The 16,156-nt window shown below is 34.6% G+C and overlaps 1 protein-coding gene across 1 annotated transcript; it reads left to right on the forward strand.

Moving 5' to 3' along the window:
- The first annotated feature begins 13,006 nt into the window (after positions 1-13,006).
- LOC120074958 (uncharacterized) lies at positions 13,007-15,487 on the forward strand. Its single transcript, XM_039028069.2, has 5 exons — positions 13,007-13,446; positions 13,523-13,650; positions 13,738-13,850; positions 14,685-14,867; positions 15,257-15,487. The coding sequence occupies exons 1-5, from the start codon at positions 13,121-13,123 to the stop codon at positions 15,284-15,286; spliced, it is 780 nt and encodes a 259-aa protein (XP_038883997.1). The 5' UTR covers positions 13,007-13,120; the 3' UTR covers positions 15,287-15,487.
- The last annotated feature ends 669 nt before the right edge of the window (positions 15,488-16,156 follow it).

Raw genomic sequence — 16,156 nt, forward strand, 5'->3', positions numbered from 1 at the left:
AGAGCATGTTGTCCACTTATCAACAATCCTGGAAACTCTAGTTCGAAACTAGTTGGTTGCAAACTTGAAGAAGTGTCATTTCGAAGCTACTAGCATTGAGTATTTGGGTCACATTATCTCAGAGCAAAGGGTCTCAACAGATCCAACCAAATTAGAGGCAATGAACACATGGCCTTACGTAATGCATGTTCTTATGCTATGCATTGATCTCCATGCGTCGATGGTCATGCGTTGGACTAAGAAATATGCAATATGCGATTAAGAATATATGTGATGATCATGCATTCCTGCCACAAGTTTTCTTGCCTTCTCGCCAAGTATAACAAAAATCACAAGTTTCTTAGGATGATCCGAGATTGAACTCAGGGACTTGTAACTACATATTGCGAAGCAATGCGTTTACGGTGATGAATAAAAGAATAAGGGAGTTAAAAGACTATGCGTTAATGCACTACTCCTACTCCTAACTAAACAGATTGAGCAATGGAAGTATGACTATGAGAATTGGTAGAGATGCGGCAACTGTTAACGCATAATAAGATGCATGAAAAAATAGATAAAATGGTGGAGGGGATAAATTCACCGCATTATTAAGCTTGATCGCAAGGGTAATCCCAGCTCGCCACACTAATGCGTCGCACACCTCTCGGTGGTCAGATGATTGTGTTGATTATAAGATTATTCCTATCTCTAGGAACACTGCTTACTTTGCTTAGTGAGTTCCACTACTTACCCTCTCGGGCAGTTAGTAGCCACTGATCGGCTCATAGACAAGCATTGCGACCGCTCATAGATAAGCATTGCTACAGCCTCACACTAAGCAAAGAGGATTACCTCACTATACTCGCGCAATGCACACCTCTCGATGGTTTGCTACATGCTTCATATCTCTATGCCGCATGATTGAGTATACGATAACTCTTGCAATCTTACTTAGTTCGTTGCAATGAAAGTAAGGGATGATAAAGAAGAAGTTAATGAAGATGGAGTCGAAGGAAATAAAGAGATGTATTGATTACAAAATGTATTAATGTCTTAAGCAAAAATGTAATACAATACAGAGATAAGAAGAGAGATGGAGGGCTAGATGTAGGCAATCTCTTACTTCCATCAGATGTATGTCAAGGCTGCCGATGGTGCCATGGATGGGCGATGAAATAGACTCTCTCGAGTTCTATCTCCAGAAAAGCTCCAGTCGTCACTCGGAATGGGTTGAAGGAATGAAGAACTCTCAAAGAATGTCTTGCTCATGCTCTCATCTGTGATCACAAGGATCTGCCTTAAGACAGAAGCTTGGATACCTTGAATTTGGTCTCTAAGGCTCTATTTATAGAGCTCAAACGCCAACAGCATTGATAGTCCCACTTTGAATCACTGCCACTAACGGCGCGGTAGGTGAAATGTCAACATCATCTTTTCCATACTCCCAAGATATGCGTTCATGCTCGTTTTTTCCGAAGTACTATCGCATTCCACCAACCTTGCGATCACCCTTCTATCATGGTTATTACTCTATAGTCGCAACATCCATGCGATGAACACATGCGATCAATAACCGTAACACCCATGCGATGGTCTGGGATTCACCGCATGCGATCGATTCTTGCGATAGCTACAAAAATAGACATTTTGACATAGAATAATGCATAATATTGGGTTAGTAGAGATTTCCCATGCTGATCGATGCAAGCTCACTTTTTCACATGAATTCTTAGTATTATCACCGCATATTCTACTTGTGAGCCCTCACAATTCTAAATAAAAGGCTACAATAACTTGTATTTCTACCAACTATCACCTACACCTCAGAATGTGAAAGAACTACAAGGATTTCTTGGCCTCACCGATTATTATGAAAATTCGTGGCCAACTACGGTGCTATTGCATTACCATTGACTCAGTTGTTGAAAAAGGGGAACTTTAGTTGGAGTGATGAAGCAGAAGAAACCTTCCAATGCCTTAAGTGAACTATGATGTCTATGCCGATTTTGGGGTGACCTAACTTCGATGAGCCTTTTGTTGTGGAAACAGATACGACCATTGGCATATTTTAGCCAAGCGTTATCCCCTACCCATAGCTTCAAAGTGGTATATGAAAGAGAACTTATGGCCATGGTGTTTGCAATTCAGAAACGAAGACAATATCTATTAGGAAGGCACTTCATAGTCCCACGGATCAGAAAAGTCTCAAGTTTTTGTTAGAGCAAAGAATGATTGCAGGGGATACCAATGATCGAGCGCCAAACTCATGGGGTACGACTTCAATATTGAATATAAACGAGGAACAGAAAATTCAGTAGCAGATGCACTTTCACGATTGCCCACCACATGTGAACTTAGCCTACATAGTGTAGTGAAGGGATTGAACAACGCCTTATTTGTTGAACAAGTATGTAATGATAGTGAGTTGAATGAGATCTGGCAGTCCTTGTTGGATGGACAACCGACGCCAGTGGGATATAGCCTACAGGGGGAACTCTTTTACTACAAAGGGCAGATTGCGATACCAACCACTTCTCTCACCATCCCTCTTCTACTACAAGAGTTTCATAATAGCCCGGTAGGAGGTCATCAAGGGAGCCTAAAAACGTACCAAAGATTATCCAAGAAGTGTATTGGAAGGGTATGAAGCAGAAAGTACAGTAGTTCGTGGCTGAATGTGGGGTGTGTCAACAAGCAAAATATTTAACATTATCCCCCGTAGGCCTCCTACAAGCCTTGCCTATTTCAGATTGAGTGTAGGTGGACATCTCTATAGATTTTATCGAAGGACTACCAAAGTCCAAAGTATTTGATACTATTATGGTTGTCGTGGACCGTTTATCCAAATATGCCCATTTCATCACTCTTAAACACCCATTTTCTACTTACTCGGTGGCTGGGATTTTTGACAAAGAAATTGTTCGCCTATACGACTACCCACGTAGTATTGTTTCTGACCATGACAAAATTTTTACCAGCTTGTTTTGGGAAGAACTCTTTTGCATGTTGGGAACTCAATTGTGTCGAAGTACGGCCTACTATCCATAGACGGATGGGCAAACGGAACTAGTGAACAAAGGAATAAAAACATACTTAAGGTGATTTACAATGAGCAACCCCAAACAGTGGGCTAAATGGGTTCCTTGGGCAGAATTCTTCTATAAAATGTCCTTTCATACAGCTACCCAAGTTATCCTTTTCGAAATACTATACGGCTACCCCCGTCCATCGGTGCTCGGATACATAATGGCACCAGCTTAGTCAACGAGGTTGATGTTCAGCTAAAAGACCGAGATACCATGTTAGCAAGATTCAAGGAATCTTTGCTCAAAGCAAATCAACGAATGATAAAGATAGCCAATGCCAAAAGACGCGATATCGAGTTCAGTATTGGGGATTGGGTGTATCACAAACTCAAACCATATAGGTGATAACGGGTAGAAATGCACGTTATCATAGTAATAAGTTCATAAACAATGTTGGATTGCGTTGATGGAATATGTTAAATTACGTCCATTAAGCATAAACGCTACAATATTGTGGTCGCATGCGTCCAATGCATTAGGGTAGTAAGATTTTGCGTTGATCGTGCTCGCAAACATCCACCCAAGAAGAATCACCACAATATGGTGGGCGCATCCGGACAGAAGGACAATTAAGATCGATGGGAGAGAAAGCTGACAGCAGTCGGATCAAATTAAGTTGATAGCCGATAATGATCACAAAGTACATCCAGCCTTATCGGTGACAACTATCCGGCGCATCAGTCAGGAATTAAAGTTGTTCCATCTGTACAACCAGGAGAGATAAGCCACCTTTCACCTTTGATGTCCTATAAATACCAAGTGCATTCTTCAGAGAAGGGATTAAGCAGTTGATTACTTCATCACTTTACAAGTTCATATCTCTGTTCATAGTTTTCTTTGCCATTTCACGATAGAGCTAGAGAAGAGTGGTGACACCAGAGATCGTCCAAGGGAGCTCGAGAGAGAACCTTGGGGCGTAAGAGTAGAGAGCGGGTTGACTCTCGTGAAAGTGAGAATATCTTTAGAGCACAAGTAGAACAGTGTAACACCTGGTGGCAAGAAATTGCTCCAGGCTCTTTATTATACTTGCATTGTTATTCTGTACTTCATCTTTTATCTATTCAATGGAAGTTCTATTTCTACATCTGCTCACTCTCTTAATACGCATGAGTAGCTAAACTAGTTGAATGGGTTGAGAGAAACTAAGCTAACATGATCTAGGAAGTTCATTTCTTGCGATTGTCTTGTTTTATGTTGTGCAAAACATCCCTTTAGAGTTGCTCGAGAGAGAATCTAAAGAAAGAACCTAATGTCTCGAGAGAGCTAGGTTAGAATCTGACTTGAAAGAGCAAGATTAGGCCTGCATAAACAAGAAATAAGGACTTAGAGATAAGCTTTGTTTGTCAACTTGCATCACATGCATCCTAGGAATAGGAATGATATTATGTAGTCGCATATTTGTGTGAATGTCATGTTGTCATTGCATAAATAGAGATAAAGGTTTATGTGTAAACCCTATAGACTCATCGCATATTTATCGCATGTGTTCTAGCCTTAGAAGTCGTGGCATTCACGCCAAGAGGTGGTTTACTATTGGCATGAACCCAACCTAGGGAGTGTTAGCCAAAACCCTTCTCAACCCGTTCACCGTATATTCATCGTATTTTCCGTTTCCAACTCTTTTCGAACTCTACCACATTTATTATTATTTTCATTAACGCAACAACAAACCAATCACTTTATTTATTTTACTGGTTACTGTAAGTTTTCATAAAAATCTCTAACGCAACTATTTTCACAAGTCCTTGTGTTCGACCCTGGACTTACCAGGAAACTCAGAGGAATTTACACTTGAATTCCGCTGGGGAAACTTTAGTGCACAACGTAATTCCATCAACGCATATCATCCATTTTCCACACTTAATAAAATAACGCATCAATAGGCAATCCTCCTTATCGGGACACAAACGCCCTAAGCTTGCACCAAGGTTTGTTGGGCCATTCCAAGTAATTGACTGCATAAGAAAGACGGCGTACCGCATCGCCTTACCACCTGAGACCGGCATCCACCCTATTTTCCATGTATCCGTCTTGCGCAAAGCCACTGGCTATGACCTGCCGATGGTGCCTATTCCTTCAACATTGGCTGCTGACTTGTCCTTCATTACCCAACCAGCTGAATTGTTGGGATTACGCATATCCCCAACTAATAACTAGCAATTGGAAGTCCTAATTCGTTGGGAGAATGGTGACGCGGTCGATGCAACATGGGAGCTTCTGAGCATCATTAATGACCAATTTCCTGATTTTCACCTTGAAGACAAGGTGGTTTGTTGGGGGTGGGTAATGATAGCCTCAAGTAACAAAAGTATATGAGAGAAGAAGGAAGACTAAGGAGAGGTTAGGTAATGAGATAGGCAAAATGTAATGAAATAAATAAATGTGGGCCCTAAGAATATTGTTAGTTATGTGAGGAAGGAAGGGGGGTCCACAAGTGAGGGAGGAGAGTATTTGTAAGGCCATTGAGGCCATTGGAAGGTAGGAAATGATTTTGGTGTAATAATCTTTGTTATGGGATTGAGAGGAGAGGAAGGGAACTCTCGAACTCTCCCTTACTGTCAATAAAATAAGGGTAATTGGCCCAAGTTTAACAAAAACCCAATGAGAAAAAAAATCCTAGTGAAGGGAAAAGATTGTGGTAGGTAATGCCTTTGTAAATAAGTATGTCAAGTTATCTTTCAATGATGTCGCCATTTTTTTCAAGATCATGAGTGTAAGAAAAACTTTGGTGAAATATGCTTTGTTCCATCTCCTTTAATACATCATCCTTTGATTTAGGATATGCATGTTGTGTTGTCTTCCTATAATATTGTTGGAAGATGTTTATTAGAAGAGAAACATGCTTCACAAATGTGCTGAGTCATTGATCTTAGCGATACACATTCTCGACTAGTCCCGTGAATTGCAAGAATTTCAGTATGAATTGAGGAAGTAGCCGCTATGGTCTATTTCATTAATCGCCACGATACAATAGTTCTTCCACATGTGAATAGATAACCTGTTTAAGATCTAGCTTTGTGTGGATTAGATAAATACCTAGAATCTAGATAACCAACTAGATCAAAATTTTATTTATTTGTATAAAACAAACTCTTAACAATCGTTCTTCGAAGATAATGGAGTATATGCTTAATTTCGTTCTAATGTCTCTTTGTTGGAGAAGAAATATATCTTGCTAATAAATTTATTGAAAATGCAATATGTGGTCTTGTATTATAAGCAAGATACATAAGTGCACAAATTGCATTAAGATATGGTACTTCAGGACTAAGAAGTTTCTCATTATCATCTTGAGGTCGAAATATATCTTTCTTCACATCTAGTGAACAAACTTCCATTGGTATGTTCAATGGATGTGCTTTGTCCATATAAAATCTTTTCAAAACTTTTTCTGTATAAGTTGACTGATGAATAAATATCTCATTTACTAAATATTTAACTTGCAAACCCAGACAAAACTTGTTTTCCAAGATCTTTCATCTCAAATACTTTCTTAAGATATTTTATTACTTTGAAAGCTCTTCAGGGGTCCCAACTATATTTAAGTCATCAACATATACAGTTATAATAACAAATCCTGATTGTGATTTCTTTATAAAAACACATGAACATATTGGATTATTTTGATAACTTTCTTTCATACATGGTCAGACCAAATAAATATCTTAATGTAATTGCATCCACCATCAAAGAATACGTCTCCTCATAATCAATACCAGATCTTTGTGAAAAACTTTGTGTAACTAATCTTGCTTTATATCTTGTGACCTCATTATTTTCATTTCTTTGCCTCACAAATACCTATTTGTATCTCCCAGGTTTCCCACCTTCTGGTCTTCAGACTACCGGCCTAAAAGTCTAACGTTTTGAAAATAAGTTTAATTCTGTCTCGATTGCTTCTTTCCACTAAAGCCAATCTTTTCTATGTCGACATTCTTCAACAGATTTTGGTTCAAAATCCTCATTTTCAGCTATAATATCAAGAGTAACGTTAAACGTAAAAATGTTATCAATAACTACATGAGTTTAGTTTCATCTTTTTTCTATCATGACATAGTTTATTGAAATCTCATTATTATCTTTATATATTCCACCCTCCTCATTAGTCATGTCATGAATTCTTCATGGGTATTTATATCCTCAACCAAGTCTTATTAGCTTTTCTTTTTTTGAGGAATTTTATCTTTGGAACCCATTAGTCTACCACAATTGTGGCGTGTTCCAAACTCATTAGTGACATGACAACTTGTTGTGTTGGGATATCAATTTTCGGTAGAACATTTGCACCCGGTATATGTGACTTAGTTACTTTCTTTGCATCTGGTAACTGATTTGCTATATTTGTCAAATGAATTATCTTCTTAACTTCAAGTTCACATTGATCTGTAGATCTAAATGAGACAATAACAATGCATTTCATGTAATTTCTTTTTCTAACTTCTTAATTCCTCCCTTCAATGTTGGAAAATATGTCTCATTAAAATGACAATTAGCAAATCGTGCAGTAAATACATCACCTGTCAAGGGTACAAAATATTTAATAATTGATGGGGAATCATATCCAACATATATTCCTAACCTCCTTTGAGGATCCATCTTAGTACGTTGTGGTGGAACAATTGGAACATATACTGGACATCTAAAAATTCTCAGATCAGAAATATTTGGCTCATGGCTATAAGCTAATTGTAATGACGAGTGCTTATGATAAGCTTCTGGCCTAATGCGTACAAGTAGCGCTACATACAAAATAACATGTCCCCATACAGATGTAGGAAGCTTAACTCTCATAAGCAATGGTCTAGAAATTAACAACAAACGTTTTATGAACGATTCTGCTAAACCATTTTGTGTATGAACATGAGCTACAAGATGTTCAACATTTATCCCAATTGACATACAATAATTATCAAAATCTTGGGATGTAAATTCACCAACATTATCAAGACGAATGGTCTTAATTATATAATCAGGAAATTGTGCTCTTAACTTAATTATTTGAGCAAATAATCTTGCAAATGCAAGATTTCGACTTGATAAGAAGCACATTTTTGACCATCTACTGGATACGACTATTAATACCACAAAATATCTAAATGGTCCACTTGGTGGGTTAATAAGTCCATATATATCACCATTAATTCATTCTAAAAATGCATGGGATTCAATTTCCACTTTGGCTGGTGAAGGTCTAATTATTAATTTGCCTTGAGAGCAAACATCACATGGTAATTCATTAGATTGAAGAATCTTTGGCTCTTCAATGGATGTCCATTTGAATTTTTAATAATTTTTCTCATCATTATAGACCCTGGATGACCTAATCTGTCATGCCAAATTGTAAATATATATGAATTCATGAACTTTAGGTTCATTGTTGCATATTTTTTAATTACTCGTATATAATTATCATATAATCCAAAAAATAAAGTAGACAACTCTTCTAATATATGTTTTTCATTTGAGAAAGTAGATATAATATATAGATATTCCACATTATTCTTATTATCAGTTTCAATATGATAACCATTGCAACATATATCTTTAAAACTAAGTAGATTTCTCTTTGATTGGCTAAAGAATAATGCATTGTCAATTGTAAATTTTGTTCCTTTAGGAAAAATAATATTTGCATTTTCAAAGCCTTCAATTAGGTTTGTAGAACCTGATATCGTATTAACTTTTTCTTCCAGGATTGTCGGTTTGGAAAAATATTTTCTACTTGTAAATATTGTATGTGTAGTTGCACTGTCTACTGGACATAGTTTTTTACTCATTTTTTAGTCAATCAACACTTGAAAATGATCCAGGTTTCTTCATTAAAAGAAAATAATTACAACAGGGAAAACAACATTTAGAATATACAAAGGTTAAAATCTACTAAGAGAAGGAAAAAAAATATGGAGATGAATAAAAAAGCCAACATTAAGTCTAAATATTTACAAAGTCAAAGAAAACACTTGATGTTCCATCAATTCTGCCGATTTTCTCTTTAGGAGATTCAAAGAAGTCTGTCACATCCAAAATTGTCATATAGAATGGGTCAAATATGTCATTATCCTGGTATGCAAAATTTGCTCAACATTTTTCTCTTTTTCCTTCAGGGAGGGTTGATAGAGATCAACTAAGTGTTTTGACGTACGACAGGCACATGACCAATGCATAGTCATTCCGCGTCGGAAGCATTTATTTTCTACACTTTTTGAACGCTTATTTTATGGAGCTTTATGATCATCATTTTGTGTGGTTTTTTTGAAATTTGAATGATTAAAACGACCACCGTAAAAATAATAATTATTTCTTCCTCTGCCATGATCACGACCTCAACCACGATTATTAACATTTACAACATTCAGTTCAGTGAATGGTGTTGTTCCAGTTGATCGAGATTCATGATTTTTCATCTATAACTCATTATTTTGTTCGGCCATGAGGAGACATAAAATTAGTTCAGAATATTGTTTAAAAAATTTCTCTCGAGATTGCTGCTGCAAGAGCATATCAAGACATGAAATGTAGAAAATGTTTTCTCTAACATATCAACATCAATAATTTTCTCGCCGTATAATAACAGTTTCGAACTGATTTTAAATAACGCGGAGTTTTAATCACTTATTGATTTGAAATCTTGTAGCCTCAAGTGCATCCACTCATAACGAGCTTGAGGAAGAATACTTGTTTTCCGATGATCATATCTTTATGGCATCTAGGTGTATTTTGGCATAAAGCATTCATGACAAATAATTATTACCATTAAAATCAAATACTACAAATTCTAATTTTGTAAAATTTGTCATGGTAGATCACAAAATATTATATTTATATTAGAAATTTAATAGATATTAAATATGTAAAATAACATCAAATTTATTAATTATAATGAAGAGAAAAAAAAATCGACATATCTTTAAGACCTACCTTTAACAAGAAAAACGATAGGAGCTCGTGCTGATAACGTGTTGTGAACTTGAGGAGCACAATCGGAATACAGATACCAATGAAATATAATATAATATAATAATAAAATAAATAAATATTAAAATAAATTAACAAAATATAAAATAAGAAATTTCTCTAATTCTCTATTTTCTCCAATTTTCATGGACTTTGCTCAATATGTGTTCCAGAACCTACCAAATGTCACTATTTATAAACAATTTGACAAGTAGGAGGTGGAGGATTACATTGACACTAATAATATGCAATGTTGAGACACATGAACAAAAGTTTGAAAAATGAGGATATGACATATGGTCAATTGACACTAAACATGAACATCTAATAGGTATCTATTATCATAATATTTATAACAAATATAATATAAAAGTTATATCTCATTTTTAGGAGCACTAAAAACACGTGTAAGCTATCTAATTAAACACAAAAGAAAACAAGACATGGGCACATTTTGTTTTTGTTATGCATGTGAATACATCAATTTTTTTTGTATTTTAACATTTCTGTAAATGATTTCCATCCTGTTTTCTTTTTACTCCCTTGTTGGAATGGTTGCATTATAATTGTATCTTTAATTTGGTGTTTATAGTACAAGAAATTGCATTATATGACAAATACATTTTAAAAAATTAAAGTCATGATTTCAACTTTTCTGTAATTGTAGGTGTGACAATCATACAAAAATCAGATGACAATCATATAACAATCACATAGAAATTAGATAGCAATCAGATTTTCAGGTGGAAGTTTTTTTGACATGTTTGCAAAAAACCAAAACCTTAGGACACGCATCCAATTTTCAATTTTCTTTTTAATTAAAGTTGCAATTGTCCTAATCAATAAAGTCTTTAAATAATTTTTGAAACAAAGGCGAATTTTAAATACAACAAATATGGAAGTATAGAAAACAATATTTTGGAAATAGAGTCTTATAATGGCTAAGTTAGAAAAAGATCTAGGGCATCAAGCTAGGAATAACATTCCTAATCGATACAAAAATTTTAAAGTAAAATAAAATGTAAGACGATGAGTTTTTATGTCCAAGGTAGATAATATGAATATCATACAAGATCAATGATTATATACAACTTAGACTGCACCTAATCTTCATGCTACCCCTTTCTCTATTTAAAAAATAAAAGAATAAAAAAAATTATCCTTTTTTTTAAAGCGACATTATAGTATTATTGGTCAACTATCTAGCAAGACAAACATAGGTACAACAACACCTACAATAACAACATCTGAGTTATTCTCATCATATAATTGTGATAATTATGTGACTCAAAGGAATGTGAAGGATCTATCTAAGAATGTGGAGTGAAACATTAAGGGGTCATTTGGGATAAGGAGTTGGTTATTATAGTCCTAGGTCATTATAGTTGGGTTATAATAGTTTGTATTTGGAGTGTAGATTATTTTAGTTTGGGTTATAATAGTATATGTTTGAGGTGTAAATTATTTTAGTTTGAAAATAAAATAGTAAACATTGTAGCATAGAATAAAAAAATGATGAATGTAAAATATTAAAAACTGTAGCAAATAGTAAATACTAATAAATGAGCGTTTTGAAATAGTGTTGATTGTAGCTAATTGAGGAATACAAAATAGTATTTATTGTAGTAAGAGGTAGTTAATTATTATAGTCTTAAAATAGTTTTTACCTCAAACACATCTTGAATAAGTATTATTTTTTTTTAATACAATAAGTGTGATATAGAAATTTGTAGATTGTTTAAGGGTGATGATATGTGTCAATTAAGTATTTGATAATTGTTTTATGTACCCAATTTCATGTTATTTAACATAGATTTTGACTTTTTCTTTAATAAAAAAAATGACTAATAAATGGTCAAACTAAAAAAAGTGAAATGAAAATTCAAATAAACAGTGAAAAATAAAATAATATGATGACTGGAGGGATAATATCAGCCATTCATGCCCATCTACAACATCTACCAGGGTTATTTCAAATTAACAAGCGTCCATTTTATTTAAGCTCACTAGCTTTAGATATTTAAGATTTATTATTCTCGGTGAAAAAAGGATGAAAATATTTGGTCTCGTTTGATAATTATTTTATTTTTTATTTTTATTTTCGAAAATTAAGTATATATCATCCAATTTCTTATTATAATTTGCATCTTTAAGCATAATGATTGAATTTTTAGCCAAATTTCAAAAACAAAAAAAAAAAACTTTTTAAAAGTTACTTTTTTTTAGTTCTCAAAAATTGGTCTAGTTTTTTAAAACATTGATGAAAAGTAGATAACAAAAGAAGAAATTTGAATGTGAAAATAGTCTCATAGATTTAATTTTCAAAAATAAAAACAAAAAAAAAATGGTTACCAAACGAGACATTTCCTCTTTGTGATGGCATATACCTTAGTTAGATTAACTTCAAATTGACTTATGGTGTTCTTTTATTTATTAAATTAAAAAAATATTTTTTCCTTTATTTAAGAGTTCGTTCCTTCTCTTAAACGTTGTACGTCATCTTTTAACTTTTCATAAACATTTAAAAAATACTATTGAAAAAAATTTCTTTAGGACGTAAGATAAAAATTAGAGCCTAAAATAATCTAGTAGTGACATCAAATAAAATAAAATAATGGATTGTTTTTTCGTTCTAGGTTTTCCCGTACCATTCCATTACAAGTCACAATTCCCATATGATATTCGTTGAAATATTTATGAAAAAACAGTGTATAATATTTCAACTTTGAAAAGAAAGAATGTTTTTAAACAAAGGATAAAAGTTCACGAATATTTTTTATAATTTATTTTTCTTCCGAGTATATTACCTATCATAGCAAATATTATTCTGAGGAACATATTTTTTTTCCATAAAATATTCTGTGGAACATATTCATCTTCTAATAGAGTTTTTTTTTTTTTTTTTTTTTTTTGCCCTTTTATAAAATGCAAAAATTCCAATTAAGAAAATAATTAATTGTATGAAAAAGAAAAAGTTATGCCCATCAAAAATAGAATTAGAGTCCAAAAAATACATAAAAGGACCGTCAATATTTGTGGTCTAAAGGATAATACAAGTCAGACAGGGTAGTGGCAACGGTGAGCGAGGCAAAGCAAAAATGTTGCCTCTAAGCCAAGCTCCGGCCGGCGTTCTACCGGCGAGAAGGTCCTCCCTCTCCACTCTTCCCTCTCTCAAATTCTCTAACCCTAATCCTTTTCGACGCTCTAAATTTATTCCTAGAAGAAATCCTGCGAAACCCCTTAATATCACTCTTTCCAAAGCCGAAGGAACCGTCGATTCGACGAAACAGGCTCTGTCCAACTCTTCAACTCCGCCTCCTTTCCCCACTGACCAAACGGTCTTCGTCGGCGATGAGAATGTTCCGTTGGAAGGTGTAATTCAGTTCGATAAGCCCAATACGTCTTCTCGTTTGAGCAAATGGGGGTAATTTTGACGATTCTGTTTATTGATATATTTATTATGAATTTTCTTATTGTTCTATGGTTTTGTGTTTCTTCAGCCGCGTGGCTCTGCTCGCTGGTGGAGATGTATTGGCCTTGCTTTTGTTCTCCTCAATTGGAAGATTCAGCCATGGTTTACCTGTTTTTGATTTCGAGACATTGCGCACGGCTGACCCTTTTATTGCTGGTATGCTTGTTTCTGTGCCATAATTTCAAGTTGAATCTTTGGTATTTTCTTTTTCCTCGATGAATCATTGATGCAGGATTATAATAGGTTGGTTTCTGAGTGCTTACTTTCTCGGAGGTTATGGGGAGGATGGTCGTGGTATTAATGGTTATTCCAAAGCTGTTATTGCCGCTTCTAAATCATGGGCTTTGGGAATTCCAGTAAGTTTATCAGCCTTAATTGTGTTTATTCTGTGCATCTTCGTTCTGAAATCGAAAGTTGAATTGGTTTTAGTTTGGTTACTAGACTGTAGCAGAATGAATTCTTGTTGTAGTTTGGAAAAGCCAGCTTCAACCCTTATCTGAATTCTGAATAAGGCCAGAACTTTTTGGTTTTGCCAATTACTTTTATCGGGGCAAAGACCACATTCCTTAAAAAATTTCCATGTTTGGTAGTTGGTACTTGGCTACTAGTACTGCTTTGGAAAAAGTTTAAAAGTACCTTCAGCTGCTTTGCTAGAAAAAAATTGTGGAGTGTTTTAAATTCAATTATAAAGTGCTTTAGAGAAACTAGAAGCACTTCAATATGTTTTGTGATAAAGTATTTGTAAAGTGTTTTTGCAAGCGATGGATCAGAAACATGAAGATGAGCATCAGTATAATTTATCATTATAAACTTTTTACTAAAATACTTGTGATTGAAGAACTTTTGTTGCACTTCCAAACATAGACTAGGACGAAAGCTTCGTTTGCTGAAAAATAATGGTTTCCCCCCATTTTTACAACTAAAGGCCAGAATTGGATTGTTCAGATGTAAATACCATTCGAACTAGGACCAGTCACAGTCACAAATAGATTCCTGTTTTTATTATTTTTATATATTCATTTGATCTTGGGTTGCCCTTATGAAGATGGATCCTAACTCATTACAGATAATAATTTTGTGATGCTTGTATCCTGATCATCATATAAATTCCGAAGTCTGGAATTACAGAGAAAATTTTGGAACTTATCACAGCAGGAAATATCACTATTTTCTTTGTTTTCCTACTGCAGCTAGGTCTACTTGTTCGGGCAGCAACGTCTGGCCATCTTCCGCCATATAATTTCATTGGAGTAACGATGGGCAGCACGGCTGTTTTGCTCATTGGATGGAGAGCAATGCTGTATAAAGTTTTTCCAGTCAATAACAGCAAGAACGATGTATATCGGCGTGGCAACCCATTTGAACTGTTTGAGGTGCAGAAGCTTCTTCACTATCAACATCCAAAATTTGCAATTTCTATTTATGCCATTCCTTACCACAAATGCTTCTTTGCAAACTGGTTATTTCTATCTTGAACTTTATATTTAACTGATCTCATGTGATGAGTGGATCATTACCACCGTTGAACTGCATCTCGATAAAAATGTTGATTGGCTTAGGATACAGTTGATATGACAATCTCCAAAAGTACTTCTCTGCTTTGTGACAATAAAACACAGCTGCACGGGCTTGGAAAAGATGCTTCATTTCCATTTTCTTCTGCAATATGTGCATTCTCATTTCACTTGTTTACCCTCAGTACTTTCTCATCCATGGCAATTGCTTTTGGTTACTTAATTCTAACAGAAATTATTTGGTGCAGTTGTTGACATCATTGGTGAGAAGATGGTGATGATGGGACAAACATCCCCCATTTGCTTGTATCATAAGTTTTTTCTTTAAAGGGACCTTATAAACTAACTGGTAAGAGTCCTACTTATAAGCAAAATGTGTATTTCTCTAATCCAAGTTTTGTTGATTAATGTATCCTCTGAACTAATCTGTTCCTGTGAGGAATGTTAGATAATCAATAGAAAGTTCCCTTTGTTGTCTAGTAATGTTTAGATTACTCAATTCTCTCGAGGATGAAGCAAACGAGGAAGGACGATAAGTTTGTCTGATAATCTTTTTTCTGCCTTCCATCTTTTGGGGTACAATCTCTCCTACACATGTACAAGTCATTTATGGTCTAAAAGTATAAATTCATGATTGAAAGGTAATGAGGGTGAAAAATGTAAATTATCAGTGAAATCATTTTTCTGCATCAGGCCTTTTGTTGGACTAATGGTGAATATAATTTTGGAGCACTTGTGAGAGTGACTTGGAATACTACTCCATGTTTGGGCTTTAGATTTTGACAAATGTGTGAATCACAACACATCTTATTTAGCTTTCATATAGCTTGACCACAAATTTTGCGTTTCGAATTGTTAGGTAGGGATTGATTTTATCTTTTTTTTGCTCACAACGTTTTTTTGCTCAAAATTTCGTAACCTCTTAAATCGGGTATACCTAAAACATAAATTTTGAAAGGAGGGAAATTAACTGATTTTTTTTTTTTAAAAAAAAAACATCCAAGTGTAATAAAAATCTAAATCATGAAAGGAAAAGAGGAAAATGTGAAAGTGACACAAGAACTCTAATGCAGAAGCGTCTATTTGGTTCCTTTGACACTGTCACAGATTCCTCTATCAGTCGTCTGAGCATCCTTGCCCTTACAACA

Source organism: Benincasa hispida, chromosome 4 (assembly GCF_027475165.1).
Source record: "Benincasa hispida cultivar pf3 chromosome 4, pf3_genome.v1.1, whole genome shotgun sequence".
NCBI lineage: Eukaryota > Viridiplantae > Streptophyta > Magnoliopsida > Cucurbitales > Cucurbitaceae > Benincasa > Benincasa hispida.

Coding starts and splice junctions, on each gene's coding strand:
- LOC120074958 (XM_039028069.2), top strand. CDS start 13,121: ATGTTGCCTCTAAGCCAAGCTCCGGCCGGCGTTCTACCGGCGAGAAGG. Junction 13,447..13,522: donor TCTCGTTTGAGCAAATGGGG/GTAATTTTGACG, acceptor GTGTTTCTTCAG/CCGCGTGGCTCTGCTCGCTG. Junction 14,868..15,256: donor ACCCATTTGAACTGTTTGAG/GTGCAGAAGCTT, acceptor TATTTGGTGCAG/TTGTTGACATCATTGGTGAG.